At 53.5% G+C, this 22,703-nt stretch overlaps 2 protein-coding genes and 1 long non-coding RNA gene across 7 annotated transcripts in view; 1 reads left to right on the top strand and 2 right to left on the bottom strand.

The window, feature by feature from the left end:
* GIMAP8 (GTPase, IMAP family member 8) overlaps positions 1–10,118 on the bottom strand; it is a 35,377-nt gene extending 25,259 nt beyond the window's left edge. The window contains exon 1 of the mRNA XM_069588672.1: positions 9,922–10,118. The gene's annotated coding sequence lies outside the window, so the exon portion shown is untranslated. The remainder of the gene's footprint in view (positions 1–9,921) is intronic.
* A 244-nt stretch (positions 10,119–10,362) lies between these two features.
* On the bottom strand, positions 10,363–15,844 carry LOC138438969 (oocyte zinc finger protein XlCOF26). Of its 5 annotated transcripts, none has more exons than XM_069587128.1 (4): positions 15,227–15,844; positions 11,654–13,574; positions 11,266–11,378; positions 10,363–11,092 (listed from the first exon to the last, which is right to left on the bottom strand). In XM_069587128.1, exon 2 carries the CDS (start codon positions 13,544–13,546, stop codon positions 12,935–12,937), a length of 612 nt encoding a protein of 203 aa, XP_069443229.1. In that variant the 5' UTR covers positions 13,547–13,574; positions 15,227–15,844; the 3' UTR covers positions 10,363–11,092; positions 11,266–11,378; positions 11,654–12,934. The 5 variants fall into 5 exon arrangements, with proteins under 5 accessions (XP_069443229.1, XP_069443227.1, XP_069443230.1 ...); XM_069587126.1 differs by having other exon boundaries at positions 11,266–11,427; positions 15,227–15,843; XM_069587129.1 differs by having other exon boundaries at positions 12,662–13,574; positions 15,227–15,843.
* Positions 15,066–22,154, top strand: LOC138438970 (uncharacterized). Its single transcript, XR_011256517.1, has 3 exons — positions 15,066–15,486; positions 18,176–18,282; positions 20,705–22,154. It is a non-coding gene; the product is annotated as an uncharacterized lncRNA (long non-coding RNA).
* Positions 22,155–22,703: the final 549 nt, after the last annotated feature.

Genomic DNA, 22,703 nt, shown 5'->3' with positions numbered 1-22,703 from the left:
CCAGAAGGTCTTGAAGCAAATTTCAGAGAGCATTGCATTCCCTGCGTAGGAACACTAAAAGTCCTTTCATTGTACAAGCACAATAACCTAGTTATTAATTCCATATTATCAAATATCCAATAAGTATTCAAATTTTCCTAATAACAGCCATATATTATCAATATTTTTATTGACATATAGATGATTTACAATTTTGTGTTAATTTCTGCTGTACAGCAGTGTTTCAGTTATATGTATTCTTTTTATTTTATTTTTTTTTTTACATGTTGATGTATTCTTTTTAATGTATTCTTTTCCATTATGGTTTATCACAGGATACTGAATATAGTTCTCTGTACTATATAGGAGGACCTTGCTGTTTATCCATGCTATATATAAAAGCTTACATCTGCTAGCCCCAACCTCCCACTCCACCCAGTCCTCAACCCCCTCCTCTTTGGAGGAGTCTGCTCCTATCGCCAATCTGCTCTCTATATCCGCCATTCTGTCTCTGTTTCATAGATGGGTTTGCCATGCTAAGCTGCTTCAGTCGTGTCCAACTCTGTGCGACCCCATGGACTGTAGCCCACCAGGCTCCTCTGTCCATGGGATTCTCCAGGCAAGAGTACTGGAGTGGATTGCCATGCCCTCCTCCAGGGGGATCTTCCTGACCCAGGGATCCAGCTGGCGTCTCTTAGGTCTAACCTGCCTTGGTAGGTGGGTTCTTTATCACTAGCACCACCTATGGGCGTGAAAGTGTAAGTGCAAGTCGCTCAGTCATGTCTGACTCTTTGTGACCCCATGCACTATACACTCCATGGAATTTTCCAGGCCAGAATACTGGAGTGGATAGCCTTTCCCTTCTCCAGAGGATCTTCCCAACCCAGGGATCGAACCCAGGTCTCCCACGTTACAGGCAGATTTTTTATCAGCTAAGCTACAAGAGAAGCCAACACCTGGAGTGGGTAGCCTATCCTTTCTCCAGCGGATCATCCCGACCCAGGAATCGAGCCCAGGTCTCCTGCGCTGTAGGCAGATTCTTTACCAACTGAGCTATCAGGGAAGCCCACCATACACAGGCTTATTTGTGCCACATTTTGGATGCCACATGTAAGTGTAACGTCTATATTTTAAATTTTTGCTTACAGACGAAAACAACCCACCATTTTCAGCTGGCCTTTGTTTTTCCCACTCTTACTACATTCTTCTTTTTCTCTCATCCTGTGGTCGACTCGGCAGCCTGTAGAGTTTGTGCCTCACCCCATTTGGGGCCTATTCCCGTTTTAAAAGTCCCTTTAAATAAATTTTGATGAGCAAACTTTCATCGCCAGATTTTTGGCTCATTCCCTTTGGAAAGTTACTCCATGTTTTCTTCTTCTCCCCTCTTGAAACTCAGACGAGAAATGTATGTTGAAATTCATTACCTCCATGTTTCTCTTCTCATCAGCCTTTGGGTCATCAACCTTCACTTCATCTCTAAGGGGACAGTTTACAGCTCTGATTTTTTTTTCACTCACTTCCATAGGGCACTCGAAAGCCTCATGGTTCTATTTATTCATCCAGCAAATATTTACTAACGGCCTGCATAGTCCCTGATTTGTACACTGTAATAAAAACGCGGCCAGGCAGGCCTCAGAAAACAAAGTCCAATTCACGCCACATCAGTTCTCGAAATGTGCGCTAGAGGGCGCGTCTTTCCCGTTGGCATCTGACAAGCGGCGTGGCTAACTATGTGCAGCCTACACCTCAGGACACAGTCAACCGATCATCTCACACAACTTGCACCTTAAAAACGAAGTAAATTCCATTTGCTGGATTCACGGACAAAAAGAGAAATATATAAATTACATAATTCCCCCCAAAAGGTCCAACTTTCCAGTAGACACCACAGGTAGAATGCTTGGGGCTTACAGGTTTTGCAAAATTATAAAAATGTTAAGGACTATTTTCATTCCAGAGTACCTAAAGAAAACTGAAAAATTGAAATCAATAAACTTTCAACTGAATGTCGATGAGAGTGACATATAAACTTTGCTGTTAACTGCAGACTCAAAAAGACTTCCTTATACTTAAAACAATTAACAAGTTTAATTCTCTAGACAGTAAAATTTCCTGAGTATGCCCCAGTAACGGCCAAGAAACCCAAGTCAGCTGACACAACCAGTATTTATACAGCACCTAACCTGTACCAGGCATTGTTCTGGGCTGTGGATGGACAGAGTCCCACTGCCCTTGGTACTTACATTTGAAGAGAGAGATAATGAACAAACCAACAAATAAATAAACAAGGTCATGTCTGTGATCACTGTGGCAGAGGAAATAAAGCTGTTGATAGGGAAAAGCACACATAGGGAGCTGTTGAGCCAAGCGTTTAGAAAATGTCTCCATGAGATGACAGCTATACAGATATCTCATTGACAAGAGAGCGCTGGGAATGTCTGGGAGCATAATTTTCCAGAATATTCCAGGAAGAGGGAACAGCTGCAAAGTCTTACCCATGAGAGGGTGAGTTTTTAAAAGATAAAGAAGAGTAGGAAGAGCACGAATAACAAGTAATCAGATGTGGAGAAAAGGGAACCCTCCTACACTGTTGATGAGAATGCAAATTGGTGCCATCACATGGAAAACAGTATGGAGATTCCTCAAAAAACTAAAAATATAGTTACCGTATGATCTAGTAGTCCCAGTCCTGGATAGGTATCTGAAGAAAATGAAAACCCTAATTTGAAAGGATACAGGCACCCGATGCAGTGGTGCAGTGGCCAAGAATCCCCTGCCTGTGCAGATGACGCAAGACTCACGGGTTCCATCCCTGGGTCGGGAAGATCCCCTGGAGAAGGAAACGGCAACCTGTTTCAGTATTCTTGCCCGGAGAATTCCATGGACGGAGGAGCCTGGTGGGCTACAGCCCATGGGGTCACAAAGAATTGGACACAACTGAGCGGCTGAGCGCCCACACACAATGTTTATAGGAGCTTTACTTACAATAGCCAAGATATGGAAGCAATCTAAGTGTCCACTGACAGATGAATGGATTAAGAAGATATGGTATATATATATATATATATATATATATATATATATATACACACACACACACACACACACACACACACACACACACAATGGAATACTACGCAGCCATTAAAAATGAAGTTTTGCCATTTGCAGCAAGATGGATGGACCTGAAGGGCATCATGCTTAGTGAGATAAATCAGAGAGAGAAAGACAAGTACTGTATGTTATCACTTATACGTGGAATCTAAACTATAAAACAAATGAAGAAATGTAACAAAGCGAACAAGCTCACAGATATTGAGAGCAAAACTAACCGTTACCAGTGGGGAGCAGGAAGGAGTGAGGGGCAAGATAGGGGTAGTAGCCCGCCAGGCTCCTCTGTCCATGGAATTCTCCTGGCCAGAATATTGGAGTGGGCTGCCATTCCCTTCTCCAGGGGATCTTTCTGACCCAGAAATCAAACCCAGGTCTCCTGTACTGCAGGCAGATTATCGTCTGAGCCACTCGCAGGTACAAACTAGAGGTATAAAATAAATAAGCTACAAACAGGCATTGTACAGCACAGGGAATATAGCCAGTATTTTATTATAATAACTTTAGAGTATAATCTATAAACAATTTGAATCTCTATGTTATATATCTGAAAGTAACATAATGCTAATATCAACTATACTTTCATTTTAAAAAAAATAGCAGAGGAGGAAGGCATACTGAGGTGAGGAGGAGGAAGGCTGCTTTTTCTGAATATACTGAGATGACCATGCCCTGTCTCCATTAATCTGTTGCAGTGGTATATTTTTTTAATAGATTTTCCTTATGTTGAAACCTCTTTATATTTTTTTAATAAACCCTTTTTGGTCATGATACATTTTTAAATATATTTCTGGATTTGACTTGCCAAGATTTTATTTTGGATTTTTGTGGAGAACCTCACATGTGAGACAGGCTGAAAATTTTCCTTCATTGTCCTGTCCTTGTCTGGTTTCATTTTCAAGGTTATACTAGCCTCATTAAAACATTTGGGGATATTTTCCCCACTATTCTCTGTTTATATATGAAGAATTATCATTAGAGGTTGAAAGCCTTCCCAAATAAAGCAATCTGAGCTCCTATTTTAATTAAATTTTACCTTTCTTATTATTTTTTCTCTTTCTTTGGGTATATTCTGTTGTTCTTTTCCTAACTTTTTAAGTTAAACTCTTGACTTCTTGATTTTCAAAATCAAGAAGTCCTCTCTTCTGATGAATATATTTAAGGGTTAAATTATGGTTGCATGACTCAAAGTTTGTAAGGTGGTGTTTTCACAGTCATTCATTCATTTTGTCATCTTTTTGTTAATCATAGGTGTACATCTTTTTATTGCACTTCACAGATGATGCATTTTTTTACAAACTGAATTTTTTTACAAACTGAAGGTTTATGGCAATATTGTGTTGGACAAGTCTACCTGTGTCATTTTTCCTACAGCATCTGCTCACATCCTGTCTGTGTCACATTTTTCTAATTCTCACAATATTGCATACATTTTCATTATCACGATATGAAATAATGTTAACATATTACATTACAGTGATCGGTGATCTTTGATGTTACTGTGGGACTTACTGAAGACTCAGATAAGGGTTAGAATTTTTTTGTAATGTAGTATTTTTAAATTAAGTTGGCATACATTGTTTTGTTTGAGGTATAATCCTACTGCACACTAAACAGACTATAGTGTAAACAGAATTTTTATATGCACTAGGAGACAAAGAATTCACGTGACGCTTCATTACAATATTCACTTTATTGCAGCGGTCTGAAAGCAAGCCCACAATATCTCGCAGGTGTGCCTGTATTTCTAATTTCATTGTATTCACAGAATACAACCTCTCAATGATACCTTTTTTTTTTTTTAACATCGTCCCATAAGTGGGACTGGAGAAGGAAATGGCAATCCACTCCAGCACTATTGCCTGGAAAATCCCATGGACAGAGGAGCCTGGTAGGCTACAGTCCATGGGGTCACAAAGAGTCAGACATGACTGAGCGACTTCACTTCACTTCATAAGTGGTACTGTTGTATTCACTGGCTCTGTCCCTTGATTTTCTCATATTGCAAGATTTCCTGACTATACTCAGAGTGCTGGCCAAGCTAACAGTCCCCCTTTATATAACCCTCTCCAGGCATTAGGGAGAAGGGACTGCAAATATTATCATATACCAGCCAGGCAGAGGTCATGGGAACAGAAAGAAGGTCCAATGGGGATTTTTTTGTTGTTGTTCCAACTCCAGCACCCTAACCAGAGCTAAAATCCAATCAAAACTAACATGCCCTCCACCTATCCCGGGGAGGGGCGGGGGGGAGGGGCGGGGGGGAGGGGCGGGGGGGAGGGGCGGGGGGGAGGGGCGGGGGGGAGGGGCGGGGGGGAGGGGCGGGGGGGAGGGGCGGGGGGGAGGGGCGGGGGGGCGGGCAGAGAGATTTGCACGTAAAAGTGAGGGAGAAACCAGAATCCAAGGCTGGACAAGTCAGACCCCAGGAGCCTGTCAGCTGACCCTCCCTTCCAGGAACACGTGCTCAGGCATCTCCGAGTTTCCAGGACTGAAACTTTCAGCAGGGCCACTGGGCCTGCGCCTGGGATGCCAGCTCTAGGCTCACAGGTCACATGGGAAGCGCGGGGAAAATGAGCTCTGTCCAAGGGACGGTGACTAGTCACATCAATCCTGTCCCTGGGATTCTGCAGCTGGAATAAAGAGGGGCACACAGGGCAGGCGGCCGGGCTGTCGAGGGCGTTGGCAGAGAAAACATGGTAACAGGCCCCCTGAGCCAGCACAGAGGCAAGGTGAGAAAGCGGTGACCAGTGTCCTGCTCCAGCAGCCTGAAACAGGCTGTTACATACAGACCAAGCGCTCCCCCGCCCCCAGGACTCTGTGGGGTCATTCCTCCCCAGGAGCCCACAGTGCACACCCCTAGTCATTTCTGGGGGTGCTCACGTGCGCCAGAGGCTGCCTGTCCCCTCTATCCTCCAGCCACTGTCTCTGCCACCTCTCGGGACCCACAGGCACCATCACACCACCCCACTCCCGAATCGCTCAGGCCCCACACCTGGACACAGTTCACGTTGCCCCTATCAACTCAGGCCTCCAGAACCCACACGCCTGAATCCTGATCCAGGGTGCTGCTTGTCTGCTAGCAGGTTTCCAGGGGCGGAGAAGGACCAGCTCAGCCCCTGGGGTCTTTCCGCATCTCCAAGCCACCTTGGTCCTCTGGTGCTCTGCCTAACAACAGCCTTTTAAAAATGATTTTTATTAAACACAAAGGGCTTCCCAGGAGGCACTAGTGGTAAAGAACCCACCTGCCAATGCAGGAGAGGTGAGAGATGGGGGTTCCATCCCTGGGTGGGGAAGATCCCCTGGAATTGGGCATGGCAACCCACTCCAGTATTCTTGCCTGGAGAATCCCATGGACAGAGGAGCCTGGCAGGCTACAGTCCATGGGGTCACAGAGTCGGACACGACTGAAGCAGCTTAGCACGCATGCCCAAACACAACAAGCTAATATGCTGGTCTGAGGCATCTGTGTTTGAAATGCTACCTAAGTCTAAGGCTGGCACGAGAAAAGCAATGGTTATCTGTTCTACGTGGGTTTCACCACCTCACAAAGAACACAACCACCTCCAATCTGTCCACCAGTGCTCTTTGATGAAAGCCCACAGCAGCAGGCAGAACTCGATACTAGTCACGATCTCATCTGTGCGAGATGCTTTGATCATGTAATTGAGCGTGTATGTCTCAGCAACACTGTCTTCGATTGAGGTCCTAAGAAGTGGAGGCTGAGCCAAAGATTCTGTTCAAGGGGAAGAAGAAGTGTTGGGAGGGGCTCTCAAGAGCAGGGGAGTGGGACACAGGCTCAGGTTGGGGAAGGAGCCAAGGATGTGGTCTCAGCAGGAGCCCAGTGTAGCCTGATCCCCAGAGCAGGCTGCCCTCAGATCTGGCCCCACACCCAGACACAGTGACTGCTGGGTCAGCGCTCACTCGAAGTGGCGGGGATGGTCTGGGAACAGCCCCCAGGCTAAGCAGCTGTGAAGCTGAGCAGTCAGTGCTGGAAGCAGCTTGCAAAGGGAATCTACAGGGTCCTGGCATTCTCCACTGTAGACATCCTCTCACCTGGGCATTACTAGGGTGAGGAGAGGGAGGCTTAGTGATGCTTCGAAGGAGGGTGGAGCGGGGAGTCAGGGAGGGTGCACAGACTGGGTGGAGGAGCTGCTCTGCTTTCTCAGGATCGGCCCTTTCCTGGACCTTTCTCTCCTGTGCTGTGCTCTGTGCTGATGGAAAATTCTCATAAAGCCAGGCTGGCCAGGCCAGGCTGGGCACCGCTGATGAATGCTCTGTCCCCTGGGGACGTGGGATGGAGGGGCATTATGTCTGGGATCCTGGACCCTGGAGGTTCCAGAAGGTGGAGACAGCGTCTTGTCTCTACACCCAAGCTGCTTAAGACAAATGGCATGCTTTAGTCTCCCGCCTCTTTGCACAGTAGGGTTGATGGCATGTCGGAGTCAAAAGGCCCACCCGAGAGAGGTGGGAAAGTGAGGTAGGGCAGACCACCTGCACACACGACAGCCTGGACCTCTTGTTAAAGGGCCGTTTCTGATTAGAGGTGGGAGGGGGCTGCAATTTTGCAGTATAACAAACCACGAGGTTGCTGGGTATAGCAGGGGTGCTGGACTGCCACTCGGAGTCCACTCGCCTGCCCTCTCAACTCTGGTTTTCCCTGGTGATTCGTCTCTTCCCACCCCGCCCCCCCCCCCCCACCACCACCACCCAACACACACACCACGGCCTCCAGGTGGAGCTGAGCCTCTTGGGGCGGCATGTGCCCAGGCCAGGCCATGCAACATGTGGCCCTCCCCAGATCTGCTGAAGCCACTGCTCTGGCAACAAGCATCAACAGATTCCGGCCGAGGATGGTCAGCCCTGCAGCTGGTTCTGACTCTCAGGGAAGGAACTGAGCCTGGGCAAGCAGAAGGCAGAGCTGCTGCCCGCTCCTTCCTGCCCTGCAAGACAGGGAGGCAGCAGAGAGGGAGATGGGCTGGGTCCCGGCACCACGGTCAAGTCCCCACCCTTCTCAGTTACAGATCCCATGGTTCCCCTTTAAGGTGTCAGTGGATCTGAGTTGAATGAGGTTCCTGCTTTGACTCACCCCGACCTGAGTCTGGTCTCCCAGGCCCTTGTCTGCGAGTTACCCCGACTCAAGACCCCCATCGGCTGATAGACACGATTGACGCAGCCCCAGGTGTGAGTCGAAGAGCGAGGCACGGAAGGAAGGTTCAGGAATGAGCCCATAACCATGGGCCATGACCAGGCCCAGCCCTCACCAGGGACTGGAGGAGAAATCACTCATCGAAGTCTTGGCAACCCCGCGGCAGGCCTAGCACAATGCCAGGCTCCAGCACCTCCTGCGCCAGGAGACCCTGGGCTGTGAAGCTGAAGCAGCGTGTCAGCAGCCGGACCTGCCTTTGGTGGGAGACGCAGCAGGATACGGCCCTCCCTCTGCGTGGTCTCTGCAGTGCATGCGGTACTTGTTCGAGTCTCAGAACCCGTGACGCAGGAGGAGCAGAGTCAGGAGAGGGACAGGACCGGCCAGGGCCTCCTGGTGGGGATGGGCTGGCGCCCAGGTGTCCCAGCGCTCAGGGACCGGCAGAGGGAACCACCTCGAAGGTTCTCTGCAGTTCTGCCTGGCCTCAAGCTGGGTAAGCTGCGGGGGCTTACTCCAAGGCGCCCTGATATCTATCTATTACCCAAATCCAGTAGCAGTCATTAGCCAGCTGGGGGAGCCCAAGCTGACTCACTGCTGTGACTTTGGAGCTCTGTGACTTTGAACGTAACCCCTAAAATGAAGGAGGCTGAGGTAGAGGCTTCCCTGCTCCCAGCTGAGCTCAAATGACCACTCCTCACACGAGCTGGTGTCGCGAAAACATCAATTCCTGTTAGTCAGCTCCGGCAGGCATCGGTCACTTAGGGAGACATCCAGCCTGAATGTCCAATGCCACACTCCTGAGGAGCCAGACAGGGAGGGGGAGGGGTGGCGGGGGCAGGCGGGGGTGGGGGGACGGGGTCTCTCCTGTCCCACTGCCCCAAGGAGGGGAGAACCAGAGGCCTCCCATGACCTCCCATTATTGTCTGGGAGACCAGCCCACAGCCCAGTAAAATGCACTCAGTGGGCACACCTCCCCCCCCAACCTCCCACCCCGTGGCCTCCTGCCCTGGACCCACCAGCCAGTGGGCAACTAATTCCTGGGTGTATGAGCCCAGCCCTGCTGTAGACCCTGCCAGAGTTCAAGAAGGAAGGACGCGACCCTCGCCTTCAGGGAGGCCCCCCCCACTGCCCCCGTCACACACACAGAGGAAACTTGAGTATAAGCCTGCACAGACCTCTCATGGGCGAGATGGTGTGTTAAAACAGGGACTGTTCCAAGGAGGGAGGGGTGTGTGCTAGGTGGTTCTAGAAGGTAGGCCTGGTGGAGAAGAGGGCTTAGGAGGGTGGAGCGGAGGTGGGCAGAGGGGCACAGGTCAGACCGGCACCAGGGGAGGTGGAAGATGAGCAGAGCAGGGGTGTCTGCGAGGGTCCCCCCAGGTGAGCCAAGGACCCAAGTGAGGGGAGTTCCAGAAGCGTGGGGCCTTGTTCTCTGACCTCCGCAGAGTGGCCTGTTATCCCAGAAGCTGGCGCATGGCAGGCGGTCAGTAAGAACCCATGTGCAAATTGCACCAGAGACCCATGGGGGCCCCCAGCAACCCTGACTGAACCCCAGCTCAGCCCTGGGAAACCCCCACCCCCACCTCAACACAATTCCCCCTCACCCCGGCACTCACATCCCTGGGATTTGACCTGCATATCATAACTAAAGTCCTCTCCCACCCCCGAGGGTTTCACTCTCCATAACCCACCTTACAAAGTCTGGTTGTCCCCAAAACCCCAGCCGGGCCATAGTCGGTCCCCCTTTTTCTGAGGGGCGGTCCACTCTGGGGAGGCCAGGGAGCTCCAGGCCAGGTGTGAAGCCCGGAGGAGCCCTCGCCCTGTGGCTGGCCCCAGCCTCGCCCTCCTCTTGTTCCTCTGTGCCCTGTGGACACCCGGAAACTTGTCTGCCAGCCTCTCTCCCTGCCCGGAGCTGGCGGGCACCAGCGGGGAGGTGCCGCTTCCTCCCCAGCCTCCCTCCTCACCCTCTCCGCATCATCCTGAGCCGGCACTCAGGAAGCCAGAACAAGCAACCCCAAACCAGAGGAGAGCAGAGCAGGGCCCCCCAAGCTTCCGGATGATGACAACGGCTGGGGAAGGGAACTGAGGCTCCTGATGCACCGACTGTGGGCTGTGCGAGAACAGAATGACTATTTGGGGTCCCTCCTCAGAATTCTTTATTCCTGAAAAGGGAACGAAGGTCGATGGGCACAGAATGGGGGAAACGAAATGTGACTCGAATGAAGACCCTGACCCAGGACTCTGTGTCAGCTCAGGAAGGAGCAGCGGGCTAGCCCCAGGGCCCAGGGATCTCAGCCTGGAGTCCCGGAGCTCCTGGAATCCCTCCTAGATTCTGCATCCCCAAGAGTATGTGCATCTTCCTGGGGAGAAGGTTCATAACCTTTGCCATCTTGCCAGAGGGCTTCATGAGCCCAACAGTGTGAAGAAACCACTGCCCCGAAAGGAGAGGGAAGCCTGCAGGCGTGCTCATCCCTGGGGGGATGGTCTTGCCTCTGGAGCCGGGTGTCTGCTTCCACTTGCTGTGTCCTCCCCAGAAGCTCACTTCCTGTCTCTGGTGGGCCAGGCGGGAGCACAGAAGTGGGTTCCCCACACAGGCACCATCGCTGCTACCACAGGAGAGGCCGGGCAGCCAGGACCACCTCTCCTCTGGCTGTAATTCCCAGCAGGCCCAGGGAGTTTTTCCACCAAGGCACAAAGTCTGTTTCCAATTCCAGGCTCCATCGGACCCTCTGCCTTCACCTCCCGAGGTAGGTCTTCTTAGGGGACATGTCCTCATGCTGGGGCGCAGGCCCAAGGCCCCATTCCGAGTCTTTGTGTCAGAGGCGCCCTGCACACTGCCCAGAGCTCCTGACCACTCCACATCTGTGCATAAAGACAAAGAGACCAGGGTCAGGTCTGGGGTGGAACATGGCCCCGCCCAGCCTTCCCGCTCAGCCAGGGCTAGGAGGGAGCAGTCATGGGCCCCCTGCACCCAGTTCAGGGTTTTGCATCCTCTTAGCCCCTACCAAGCACCCCAGGATTATAATCCCATTTACCAATGAGACATCGTGGGTTCAGGGTACTTGGTGACTTGGTTCCAGATGTCCCAGGTCCCGACTTAATCTCTTAATCTCCACCACTAAGCACTAGTCCACATTGCAACAGCCACCTACGGGCGGCAGGCAGAGGACAACTGATCCCCAAGAAGCCACATGGCTCTAAGGAAAGGGGGGAGGGCAGAGACAGGTCTCCAGCACTGAGCACCAGCCTGGGTGTGGAGCAAGGGCCCTGTGGAGGCAGGTCCTCTCCCAGCCCCCAGCTGCCTTCTTCTCAACCCACCACGCAGGAGGCCACGTCCCCTGCAGACACCCATATCTCCCACCAACGCCCCTGCCCATGCTCCTACTACATGGTCCCGCTTCCTCAAAGCCCCATTTTTCCCACCTGTAGGAGCATCTCTTAATGATGGTACAGGAGAGATACAGGGTCTTGGGGTCCAGAATCCAAAATGAGGTCCAGGCTTGCACTGCTGCACCACTAACTCCTGTGTGTGACTCAGGGCCAGCCTGGGGGAGCCTCACTTTCCTTGTCGACCACATGGCGGAGAAGCCCAAGCATCAGCCTGGAATCTGAGGCCTGGGGGACAGGTCATGGCTCACCCCTTTCTCACTGCATGACTTTGGCCAGTCCACTCAGGGAACCTCAATTCTCTTGCCCGGACGACCCCAGGACCCCGGCCCTACTTCCATCTCTCCTCCATGCCTCCAGTTGTCCTTGAACTACACTCGCGCTCACTGGGCTCTTTCCATTAAACATTTTGGTGTCCCCTCTCCCTGCCACAAATCCTTTGTAGAGCAAATATAAGCCTCCAAGTTCAGATGCCCACCTTAGAAACCTTCCATACTCTATGGAAGGTTCTATGTTCCCTATGAGTCCCCAGGACCCAGATCAAACCATCAGACTGTCTTGGGTGTCACCAGTCACCTCCCCACCCCCCAGAACACTTTTAAGTCTGTCCCCTACGGTAGCCGGCATCACCCTGTATGAGCACCCCAGGAACAGGGCTGTGCTCCTCCCAAGGACCCCACTCAGCAGACAGCTTGGCACACTGGGGCACTCAGTTAATGATGTCACCCCCTCTTATATGCTAAACTTAACAGTCCTCAGAACATCCCCGGGAGGAGGAGGCCCTCCTCATCTTTAGCCCCTACTTATAGATAAGCAAACTGTGTCATGAAGTGAAATGACTTCTCAAAGGTACTAAATACCTTGGGGCTGGGGGAAGCCTGAGGATTGTGGACAGTATCCTCTCCAGGTGGCTTTCAATGCTGGCATTCAGGGAATGAGGATCTAGTAAGAAGACAGTCCTACGCCTAGAAGCCCTGTGTGCCCCACCTTCCCCACGTGACCCCCAACAAGACCGAGAGGGCTCTGGCCAGTGCTAAGTCTCACCTGCTCTAAGCTGCGTGTGCCTGTGGAGGAAAACCAACACTGGGGCCCAAAGCAGCCGGGTGCAGCCACCCGGAGGGTCCTGGAGGATGAGCGGAAGGAGGCGGCCCAAGCTAGGCAGCGGCCCACTCCTTTTGAAACACCCCCCAAGCCAGCCCTCATGGTCTCCCAGGATCCCGTCCAGAGAGGGGCCCCCAGCCCAGCGGCATCTCCTGGGGTCACAGATGCGGCTCTGGGGCGGGGAACAGTCGACGGCGGCAGCAGGTTCTGCGCGCATCAGAGCACGCGGCCTAAATGGGCCGCCTGGCCCTCGGGCCCGTGGCCGTGGCTGCGCTGGTGGGTCTTGAGTGAGCCCTCGCGCGCAAAGCTTTTGCCACAACGGGCGCAAAAGTAGGGCCTGCGCTCCCCGAAGACGCCGGGGCGGCGCGGGTGCGGCGCAGGCATGCGCGCGTGGGTGCGCTGGTGGTTGAGCAGGAAGCGCGGCTCGCGGAAGCAGCGGCCGCATTGCGCGCACTGGTGCGGCTTCTCGCCGCTGTGGATGCGCTGGTGCGTGAGCAGGTTCTGCTTGAGGCTGAAGCAGCGCCCGCACTCGGGGCAGGGGAAGGGCCGCTCGCCCGTGTGGGTGCGCTGATGCACCTCCAGGTTGTGCTTGACGCTGAAGGCCTTGCCGCACTCCGGGCACACGAAGGCGGCTGCGCGGCCCGCCCCAGCGTGCGCCTTCTGGTGCCGCACCAGGCTGGGCTGCTGAGCGAAGGTCTGGCCACACAGCGGGCAACGGTGCAGCTGCTCCTCCGCCGGGTGGTGGATGACCAGGCCTCGATCGTCCCCCAGGCCCTCCTCCCCGTCCCCCGCAGGGGACCCGCCCCCGGAGGATGCCAGCTCGGTCATGGGCACGTCCGGCTGCAATCACCAGCCCCTGAGGAGGCAGAAGCAGAGAGAGGAGTCAGAGAGCACCCGAGGGTCGGCCAGCCCCCAGCCTCAGTGCCCATCACTCCCCAGTCCTGTTCGAGCCAGTGTCCCCCTGCTGGAATGTCCTTCTTTCTTCTCTACCCCTTAATCACATCCTACTCCTCCTTCAGGCCTTTCTCAGATGACACCTCCTGCTAGAAGCCTTCCTTGACCCTTCCAGCTTCTTTTGAGCCACGTGGCCCAACCCTGTGACCCTCATGCATCACACAGCACACGGGGTGGTCATGCCACCTCTGTCTCCCTAATCTGTGAGCATCTTAAGGACAGACCTGCTTCCGTTTATGACCCACATCAAACGCTGTGCCTGCCACACAAGGCATGGAGTAAATGCTGATGGGTAATACTCAGGGGCTTCCAGTCTTATAAGTTGTCCTGAACCCGGGGGCGCCTTATCCCTCCAACCAAAGTCTCGGGGAGGGGAGGGACAGACATCCCCAATCTGGAGGGAAGGGTGGGGTCGACAGTGGTTTAAAGATATTTTTGCAGAGCTTAAAAGAAGAAACAAAACAAAAGCCCTGTAAACTTGAAAGTAACCTCAGTTAAACATTAAAGGCAGCAGCTCTTTGTTTATCAAAATGAGGCATGCCTGTAAAAGGTTTGCAAGTCACTGAACCACAGTGTGAGCTCGCAGGGGGCGGGTCTCAGCTTGATTCCTCTTGGCAGCCCCCCAGGAAAGCCTGGCCCAAGGCTGAGGAACACTCTCAGCTCAACAAACACCCCCAAGTTCAGTTCCACCTCACACTGCTTCTCCTAAGGATCCTCTTTCCCAGGGTACTGTGTCCCTCTTAAATTGTTGCCCACACAGCCCTAAGGAAGGGGCAGGCTTATTGAACCCCAATTTATAGATGGGGAAACTGAGGCTCAGTGAGGTCGGCTTACTTGCCCAAGGTCGCCCAGCAAGGTGAACCGGGACTAGGCTGTAAATTTCCTCATTGTCAAAAGTTCTTCTCAAGGTACTAGCTGCTCACCAGCTAAGTGCCCCTCAAAACACACACACAGAAGACCACCACTCTCCTGGCCCCCACAGGTCATCAGGACCCAAAGGACCACTGCTTCTGGGGGGCGCTGTCTGTGGCCAACACCCTCACGCCTCCCCAAATCCTGGGCTCCAGCTCCTGCAGAGCACTGAGGCTTGCTTCGAGGGGTCGAGCTGACCTCCCCTCATGCTATTCCCCGCCCCTATCAGGGAAGCCTCCTGGCCCTTCACCTGGACCTCCATGCAGGCCTTCTCCACACTTGCAGATCTCCCTGCTTACCACCGCCTCAGTGGACCTACCAGCAGAGTGGGGTCTCAGAGGCACCCCCTCTGTCTCCCCCTACCCTCAGGCCCCCGGTGGAACATCACTTACCCCGGGGAAGGGGACAAGGACTACTTGCAACAGACCCCACCCCCAACTCTTTCCCCAGGCAGCTGCACGGATGTTTGCAAAGACATCATCTCTGTCCCCTTGGGCCAATCTCAGCCTGGCCTTGTCTCTGAGCCGCCTCCCCACTCCCCCAGCTATACCCCTGGTCGAGGGCCCCGCCCGCCGAGAGGGTCTCAGGCCACGGTCCCCAGTCTTTCCGGCGGCAAGTTCCTCCATCCCATCCCGCACTCACAGCCCAGGCTGCGCCCCAGGTCCTTCGGCCTCCGGCAGTGGCTCTTTCCTCGAGTCTGCGCTGCTCAAAGCAAATACGGTAACTCTCCGCAACGCCTCCGGGGGCCCCTTCTCCCTCACCCCCAGAAAGACGGCCAGCCTCCAGCACCGCTCTTCATATCAGATCGCGGAGTGGATCGGAAGAGCTGACCCCACCCACCCGAACCCCCGCACACAACCTTGCCAGCTCCTCGGGCCAGAGCGAGATCCTGGAGAAATATGGTAAACTCTGCGTCGCAACCCCACCCCCACGAAAATATGTAGGCCTCCCACTCTGCTGCAGCAACCCACCCCATTCCGCTGCAAGCCCTGGCTCCCTTAGAGGATTCGTGCAACCCACCCCGCTCCCGCAACGCCGGGGGTAAGGCGGGGAGGGGGCGGGGGGGGGGGGAACCACGCCACCCCGGATAAATACGTAAGTAAGTCGCGGGGCTCTCCACTCCCGGAGACGGTCTGCGCGGCTCCCGGCAAATACGGTAGCGCGCCCGCAGTGACCCGCCCCCAAGGGTCCGGCACCGGCCTGGGTAAATACGGTAATCTCCCTCCACGGCCTCCGCCCCGGACCCGGCCCGGGACTCCCGAGGCGCCGCCTCCCCGCAGCCCGCCGCTCCTTCGCAGCGCCGCAGCCGCCAACGTCGCCGCAGCCGCACAGCAGCCCCGTGAGGCTGGGAGGTCTAACTCGCCCACAGCCTGGCTGGAGCACCGAGGAGGGCTGCGAACGTGGCTCCCGCCAGGGGCAAGACAAGGAACCAGGCTGGGGGCCAGGGTGGGGGCTGTCAGGACGCCCAGGCCGGCGGATCGCCCCCGGTCCCCTTGTCCCAGCCATTCCCTGTTCAGGATTCCCCGAGGCCCCCCCGATTCAGCAGTTAGAGCCGCAGCCTCGCCTCCTTCATCCTACGGCTGTGTGCTCGGTCGCTCAGTCGTGTCCGACTCTTTGCTACCCCATCCATGGACTGTAGCCCGCCAGGCTCCTTTCCATGGAGCTTCTCCAGGCAAGAATACTGGACTGGGTTGCCATTCCCTTCTCCAGGGGATCTTCCCCCACCCAGGGATTGAACCAGGGTCTCCCGCAGTGCAGGGGGATTCTCTACTCTGACCCACCAGGGAAGCCGAGCTACCCTAGTCAGGCCCACAGACTGGCCCCAGCGCCTGGGAAGCCGCGTCTGGGGGCGCTGGAGGCACAAAGCCTTTCCTTGCAAGAAAGAGAAAGGTGTGTACTCAGGAAGCTGCCCCACCCCCACCCCCACCCCCGGGGAACCTTTCTGAGCAAGGGCTTCATGGGTGGGAGACAGAGCCCAGTCTACCATCAGGTTGTGCCATCAGGATGACTGGATGACTGGATGCCTGGGTGGAATAGAAGAGACACTTATTCCCCTACTATCCCATCCTTCCCACAAAGGAGGCCATTACAGTCAAGCTAAAGACCACCCATGCAAGAGTCACTTGTAACACCCCAGGAGGCAGCTGGTATGGACAGAGCTGGGCTGAATTCCAGCTTCCAAATGTCACTTAATAATACACCTTACCTAAACATTACTTCTCTCATTACAAAGCCCTTTCCCATGTATTATCTTGCAAGAGCCTTCCAATAACCAGTGCCAGCTGACCTATACAAGTGTTATTATCCCATTTCATAGATGGGAAAATAAAATAAAATTGAAACACAGAGAGGCTCTGCCGACACTCCACCCCTGCCTCTCCCCATCCCCCCTTCCCCACTGCTCCACACGGCAGAGTCCAGGTGGAAAGGCAGGCCCAGCTCCCTCTCCTTGGCATCACCCTGGTCCCTCAGCAGAGAAACAGAAGCAGCGTGCTGACCAGGATCAGAAGGAATAATCTCATCCCAAAGGGGAAAATCCTCCAAATTTACATTTTACAGATGAAGTAACTGAGGCTGGAGAAGGAAAATTATTTTTTAAATTAAAAGTGCTAGAGGAACATTCTGGGCTTCCTAGGTGGCACTAGCGGTAAAGAACCCCATCTGCCAATGCCTTATGTCTGGAGACATAAGACTCAGGTTTAATCCCTGGGTCAGGGAGATCCCCTGGAGGAGGACAAGGCAACTCACTCCAGTATATTCTTGCCTGGAGAATCCCATGGACAGAGGAGCCTGGCTGGGGGGGTGGAGGGTGCAGGGCGGGGTGGGGGGGGGACACAAAGAGTCAGACAAGACTGAAGCGACTTAGCATGCATGCATGCGCACACGCAGAGGAATATCAGTTGGCCCTTTCCACCCTGGCCCTCTGTAGCTGCCGGGTGGATAAAACTGCTAGGATTCTGGAAGGTCCAGGCAGGGCTCCTTACAGCAGACCGTGGATATGGCTGTTGGGGTGGCAACATCCCTGATGAAGGCTCCTGGGAGGCACGAGCCCCCCAGCCTCAGGAGGTGGCCCCCGCAGCCCTGCAGGCACCCAAGGTCCCTTCCAGGGCCTGGGAAATGAATTCCAGGTGGGGGTCCATCTGGGAGTAAAACCAATCCCTCATTCCCGACACCAGCTTTCACAGCTTACCCCATGGACCAGTTCATCCCAGCAGGTCCCACCTTGGGTCACTCTCAGCCTCTGAAGGACCCACCCCATCCACGCTGCTCCGGTAGCCCCTCACTGAGGTTTGTGGAGCTCCCCAGAGGAGACATCCCAAGGAGACTGCTATTTCAAATACACTCAGTGGTGGGGTGGGGGAGGAATTCTGGGAAAGCCGAAGACGTGAAGCCACCAGGGCAGATGTTTACTCCAGGGCCAAGTGTAGATCTCCCATGGTATTGACAAAAGGACCCTCTAACCACTGATGATAACCCACACCCACACCCCACCTGGCCCGTGGAGCTTGGTTCGTGAACAGCCATGCCACCCAGCTCTCTTTGGTTGCAAACATCACCTGCCAGAGCGACCAGCTTTCATCTCTCCCACAGGCTACAGGAGAAATGGGAACACTTAGGAAATGACCAGATTTCTCAAAAGCAAAATAATATACCTGAGGACGTCACCCTTATTTTTAGCATCTGTGCCATATTTCCGGGTAAGCTACACCAACATAGAAAGGGAAGGAACACAGCCGCGGGGGTTGGGGGAGGCAGACACCACCACCTAAAACTCATTGCTCTCAGTGAGATGCCCAGGGGTCCAAGAAGCCTCCTTCCTCGGCCCTGCCTGTGTGTGTGACTTCTGCTGACTCACTTCACTTCTCTGGTTTCATACACATACGCCCCCGCACACATCTCCCGCTGCCGTTGGCACGTGCTGTCGTGAGCACAATAGAATGACAGCGAGGAAGTATTCTGCAAACAGAGTCACGCTTCTCCGTCCAGGCAGGGCCAGGGGCTGGCATGGAGATCCCCACCACTCCACGAGGCTCAGGTGACAGCTGGACTCTGGATCCTAAAAAAAAGGCCCGGGCTGCTCACAGCCAAGAACAGCTGGCCCGTGAGCCCCCTCTGGGTGAGGCATGTCCAGCTCAGCTGAGTCCTGCCCAGGGCCCTGTATTCCCTCCCTCCACCACCTCCAGGGCACACTGGCTGGACCAGAGATCCCCGTGACTCCCCTGGACACGTGTGCTCCCTCGAAGAGGTCAGCCTGGTCACCCTGGGGCTCCCCCAGCTCTGGGCTGCAGCCCCAGCGCTTCTGCACTCAGTCCGGTGACCATGCCACCGGTCTCCATCAGCTCATCCCGTCTCCCCAGACTGGACGGTGATCCCTAACCTCCCTCTCCAAGGGGACTTAGCTCACTTTGGTTTTCCCACCAGCTCACGAGCTTCAACAGGCAGGGACTGTGTTCTCAACATCTCTGTATCCCAAGAGCCCAGCATATCATAGACCCTCAGTCAGTGTCTGCTGAATGAATGAATGCATGTCTGCCAATTTCACCTGGGGGAGGGGGTGGCCCACGGCCAGCAGGTGTGCTGATGTGATGTGTAAGGGGTGAGGGACTGCAGGCAAGTTACAGCCCCAGCCGCGGCTCCAAAGGCCAGGAGGCACTGTGAGACGATGGTGCTGTGGGGCTCTGGGCGCGAGTTCTCATCTGCTCCCATGTTCTCTTTCCTTGAAATTAAAACCCAAGATGTGACCTAGGACATCCATTCGACCCCTAAGCTTGCAGCCTGCTTGATAACAGCTAATTCCTATGGCAACTGAGCTCTGTTTGGGGAAAATGTTTTCTTCTCTTTCCATGGTACGACTTCCATTTCTACAAATGCCAGGCAAGTAGCCAGACATGGAGGTTCATTTTTTAAGTGACAACAGCAATCATTTATTGACTGAGTGCTGTGTACCAGGAACCCACACTACATACTCTACCTAGGTGATTTGCCCAAGGTCCCCCAGCCTACATGGTTAAGGCCAGAATTTAGCCCCAGAACAGAATCTATCCACTATTCCTAACAACAAAAGAAAGCTCTTTTTAGACTGGGGTGAGAGATGGGGGCAAGAGAAAACATTTCTACTTCTTCTCAATAGGAGCATTATTCCTAGGGCTGTACTGTCCAATAGCCACATGTGGCTCTTTACATTGAAATTAACTAAAATCAAACAAAATGGAAAATTCATGTTTTCTGAGGTCCTCCACCCCACGAGCTACAGCTAAGTGCTCCACAACCACACGTGGCTGGTAGCCATGGCATTGAGCGGCACAACATTGTTATACAAATGATGTACAACATTTCATCATCACAGAAACGTCTTCTGAACGTCACTGGTCTAGGGCCCCTCTCCCTCCAGATCTGGGAGACTCTGGTCTCTTTTTAACCCAAAGATCAACCTATGCTGGGATCATTCATTTCCCCCTGTCTGCTGGGATCATGTAAAAGCCTACTGTTTTCAGCCCCAAGGACTCCTCTTGCCAAAAGGTCAAGGCTATTTCTTTAGCAAACCCAGACTACTTTAAAAAGGAAAAGTAAAAAGCTCAGCAGAGGCTCCTCTCCTGCCATGCACTCCCTGCCAAGTCCCTGCTGGTTCTCTTTCCTCCTCTGGTCCCAGGACTGCTCTCTGGGGCTGGGCAGTGGGGAACCACACTCTCCCAAGAAGGCTGCCATCTGGCCGGCTGAGTCGAAGCTCATGCTGCTTGCCAAGGACAAGCATTTGCCCAGTACCTAAGTCATTTGTCGTAACTCCCAGCCTGCTCCTAACAAAGGACACAAGGATGCTGTAGGCAGTTACTGGAACCCCACCCCACCAAGCTCATCTGGTGTGTTGGAAGCTTGGCCCGGGGTAACCCCACTGCAGACTTGCACTTACCTGGCTGTGGTTAGGCTATAAATAAGTCTTTGAAGATCCTGATTTATTTACTCATGGTTGTTTTCTGTTCCCCCACACAAGCCTTTAATCTCAGCATGCTCTGGAACATTTTGAACTGTAAAACACGAGGCCAGGTCTGACCTTCTTGTCTTTGATTTTATGGCGTGCCTCTTCCTAAATTTTCTCTGACCTAGTTTATTTTTAAATGAAAGGGAATTAAAAATTGAAGCTGATGATGCCAGACCTCCCTTGGAGAAGCCTGAGCCTTGTGAAGGTGGAAGAGGTTGAGGCTAACAGGAAGTCTAGGACCTACCATCCACTGGCAAGGGGACTTGGTGAACTAGTCTGACCATCCCCACCCCCTCCCCATATCTCTGTCCTGCCCAGTTCACAGCTCACAGTGAGATGGCGAATAAGAAAACCTTGTTGGGAGAGCCAGGGCTGGGAATTAGTTGTTGATTAACTGTATATAGATTGTTCCAAGCTATGTATCAAAATGAACTCGAGAGCAGGGACTGTGACTGCTGTAGACTGAACTGTGTTCCCCAAATTTGTATATTGAATTCCTGACCCCCAGTATGATGGCATCTGGAGATGGAGCCTTTGGGAGGCAATAGGAATTAGGTTTAGACAAAGTTGCTCCAATACTTAGGCAACCTGATGCAAAGAGCCGACTCATTAGAAAAGACCCTGATGCTGGGAAAGATTGAAGGCAGGAGGAAAAGGGGACGACAGAGGATGAAATGGTTGGATGGCATCACTGACTCAATGGACATGAATTTGAGCAAGCTCCAGGAGATGGCGAAGGACAGGGAAGCCTGGCGTGCTGCAGTCCATGGAGCTGCAAAGAGTGGGACATGACTGAGCGACTGAACATCAACAAACAGTGCGAGTGAGGTCCGCCTGGAGAGATGAGTGTCTAAGAAGAGGAAGGGAGAGACCAGGTCCTCCCTCTCTTTACTTTTCCCTCTCCCCCTCCGTCCCACCACGTGAGGACACCAAGAGAAGGTGGTTGTCTGCAAGCCAGGAAGCAGGCCCTCACCAGGAAAAGAACCTGCCATCTCCTTCATCTTGGACTTCCAGCCTCCCAGACTATGAGAAGCGCATGTCCATCTTTGAAACACCTAGCCTGCGGTGCTGTTCTGCCAACCCGAGCTGACGAAGACAGTGGCTCTTCATCACAGCGTCCCTGAGGTCTGGTACAGTACCTGGCACACTGGAGGCTTGTTTAAGAAATCAGTGACCTGGTCAATGGGACCTGCACCTCAGTTACTCTTGGTCTGATGGACTTGGTCCTGTCCCCACTGTGACCCAGAGCACCCATTTGTGAGGGGGTGGTCACCTGGGGTCAGTGAACAGGCTTTCATTCTCATGACTTTGGTGGCCAGGGGTGGGGAGAGGAGGCAGTAGATGGGGTGCTGCAACCAGACCTCACTAACCTCAAATCCTACCAATACAGCTGTTTGATTGATCTGATCATCAAACACAGGACATTTGTGAATGGTAACACATTCACTGTACAGAAACTCCTGCCCAGGTGATCTCTTCAGTATCACAGACATGGTACCTCTGGGATGCTTCCTGGAGGAGGAGGGCTTGCATGAGTTGGCCTCAGGATTTGAGGAAGCGAGTTCCCCATCATTAAAGTGGGTTTTGATGAGATCCCAGGCGCCCAATTTCCCTGAGCAGGGCAGGCTGGGGGAGGCACTGAAGAAGAGCAGGACATCACAGGGACACAGCAGAGCCCCTGGGGCTGGGGAGGGCCAGAGAGCCTGCCCAGGAAAACCCTTCTGACTTGGTCTCCAGCTGGTCCTCAGAGCTGAACTCCGGATGGACACACCTCACCCATTCATGAGGTTTCACACAGCATGGTTTGCGATCAAAGGCCGGGACCACGAGTCAGCAGCCCTGGCTGCACATTAACCATCCCCAGCATTGTGTTACCCAGGGAAGCTGGATCACCTCCATGTCTTTTTGTGATGCTCCTGCCAGATGAAAGGGATTAAATAAAACCTGAAAAGAGGGGTGGCCGGAAGCAGGGTGACCGCACAGATCCCAGAGAAGGTCACACTTGTCTTAGTTCAAGGGAGAACCCTGCAGGCCCCTGGGAGGCAGGAAGGCAGAGCTCCTACTACAGAATCATCCTGGGGTCCCCCTTTTCCCTCCCACTTTCCAGCTACCCAACCCTGGTACCCCCATACCCACCCCCTC

Source organism: Ovis canadensis, chromosome 4 (assembly GCF_042477335.2).
Source record: "Ovis canadensis isolate MfBH-ARS-UI-01 breed Bighorn chromosome 4, ARS-UI_OviCan_v2, whole genome shotgun sequence".
In the NCBI taxonomy this organism is placed as follows: Eukaryota; Metazoa; Chordata; class Mammalia; order Artiodactyla; family Bovidae; genus Ovis; species Ovis canadensis.
The sequence above is the reverse complement of the archived record's forward strand: the minus strand, read 5'-3'. Positions and strand labels throughout refer to the sequence as shown.

Bases quoted from the DNA above. Each gene is read 5' to 3' on its own strand.
- LOC138438969 (XM_069587128.1), bottom strand. From the start codon at position 13,546: ATGACCGAGCTGGCATCCTCCGGGGGCGGGTCCCCTGCGGGGGACGGG.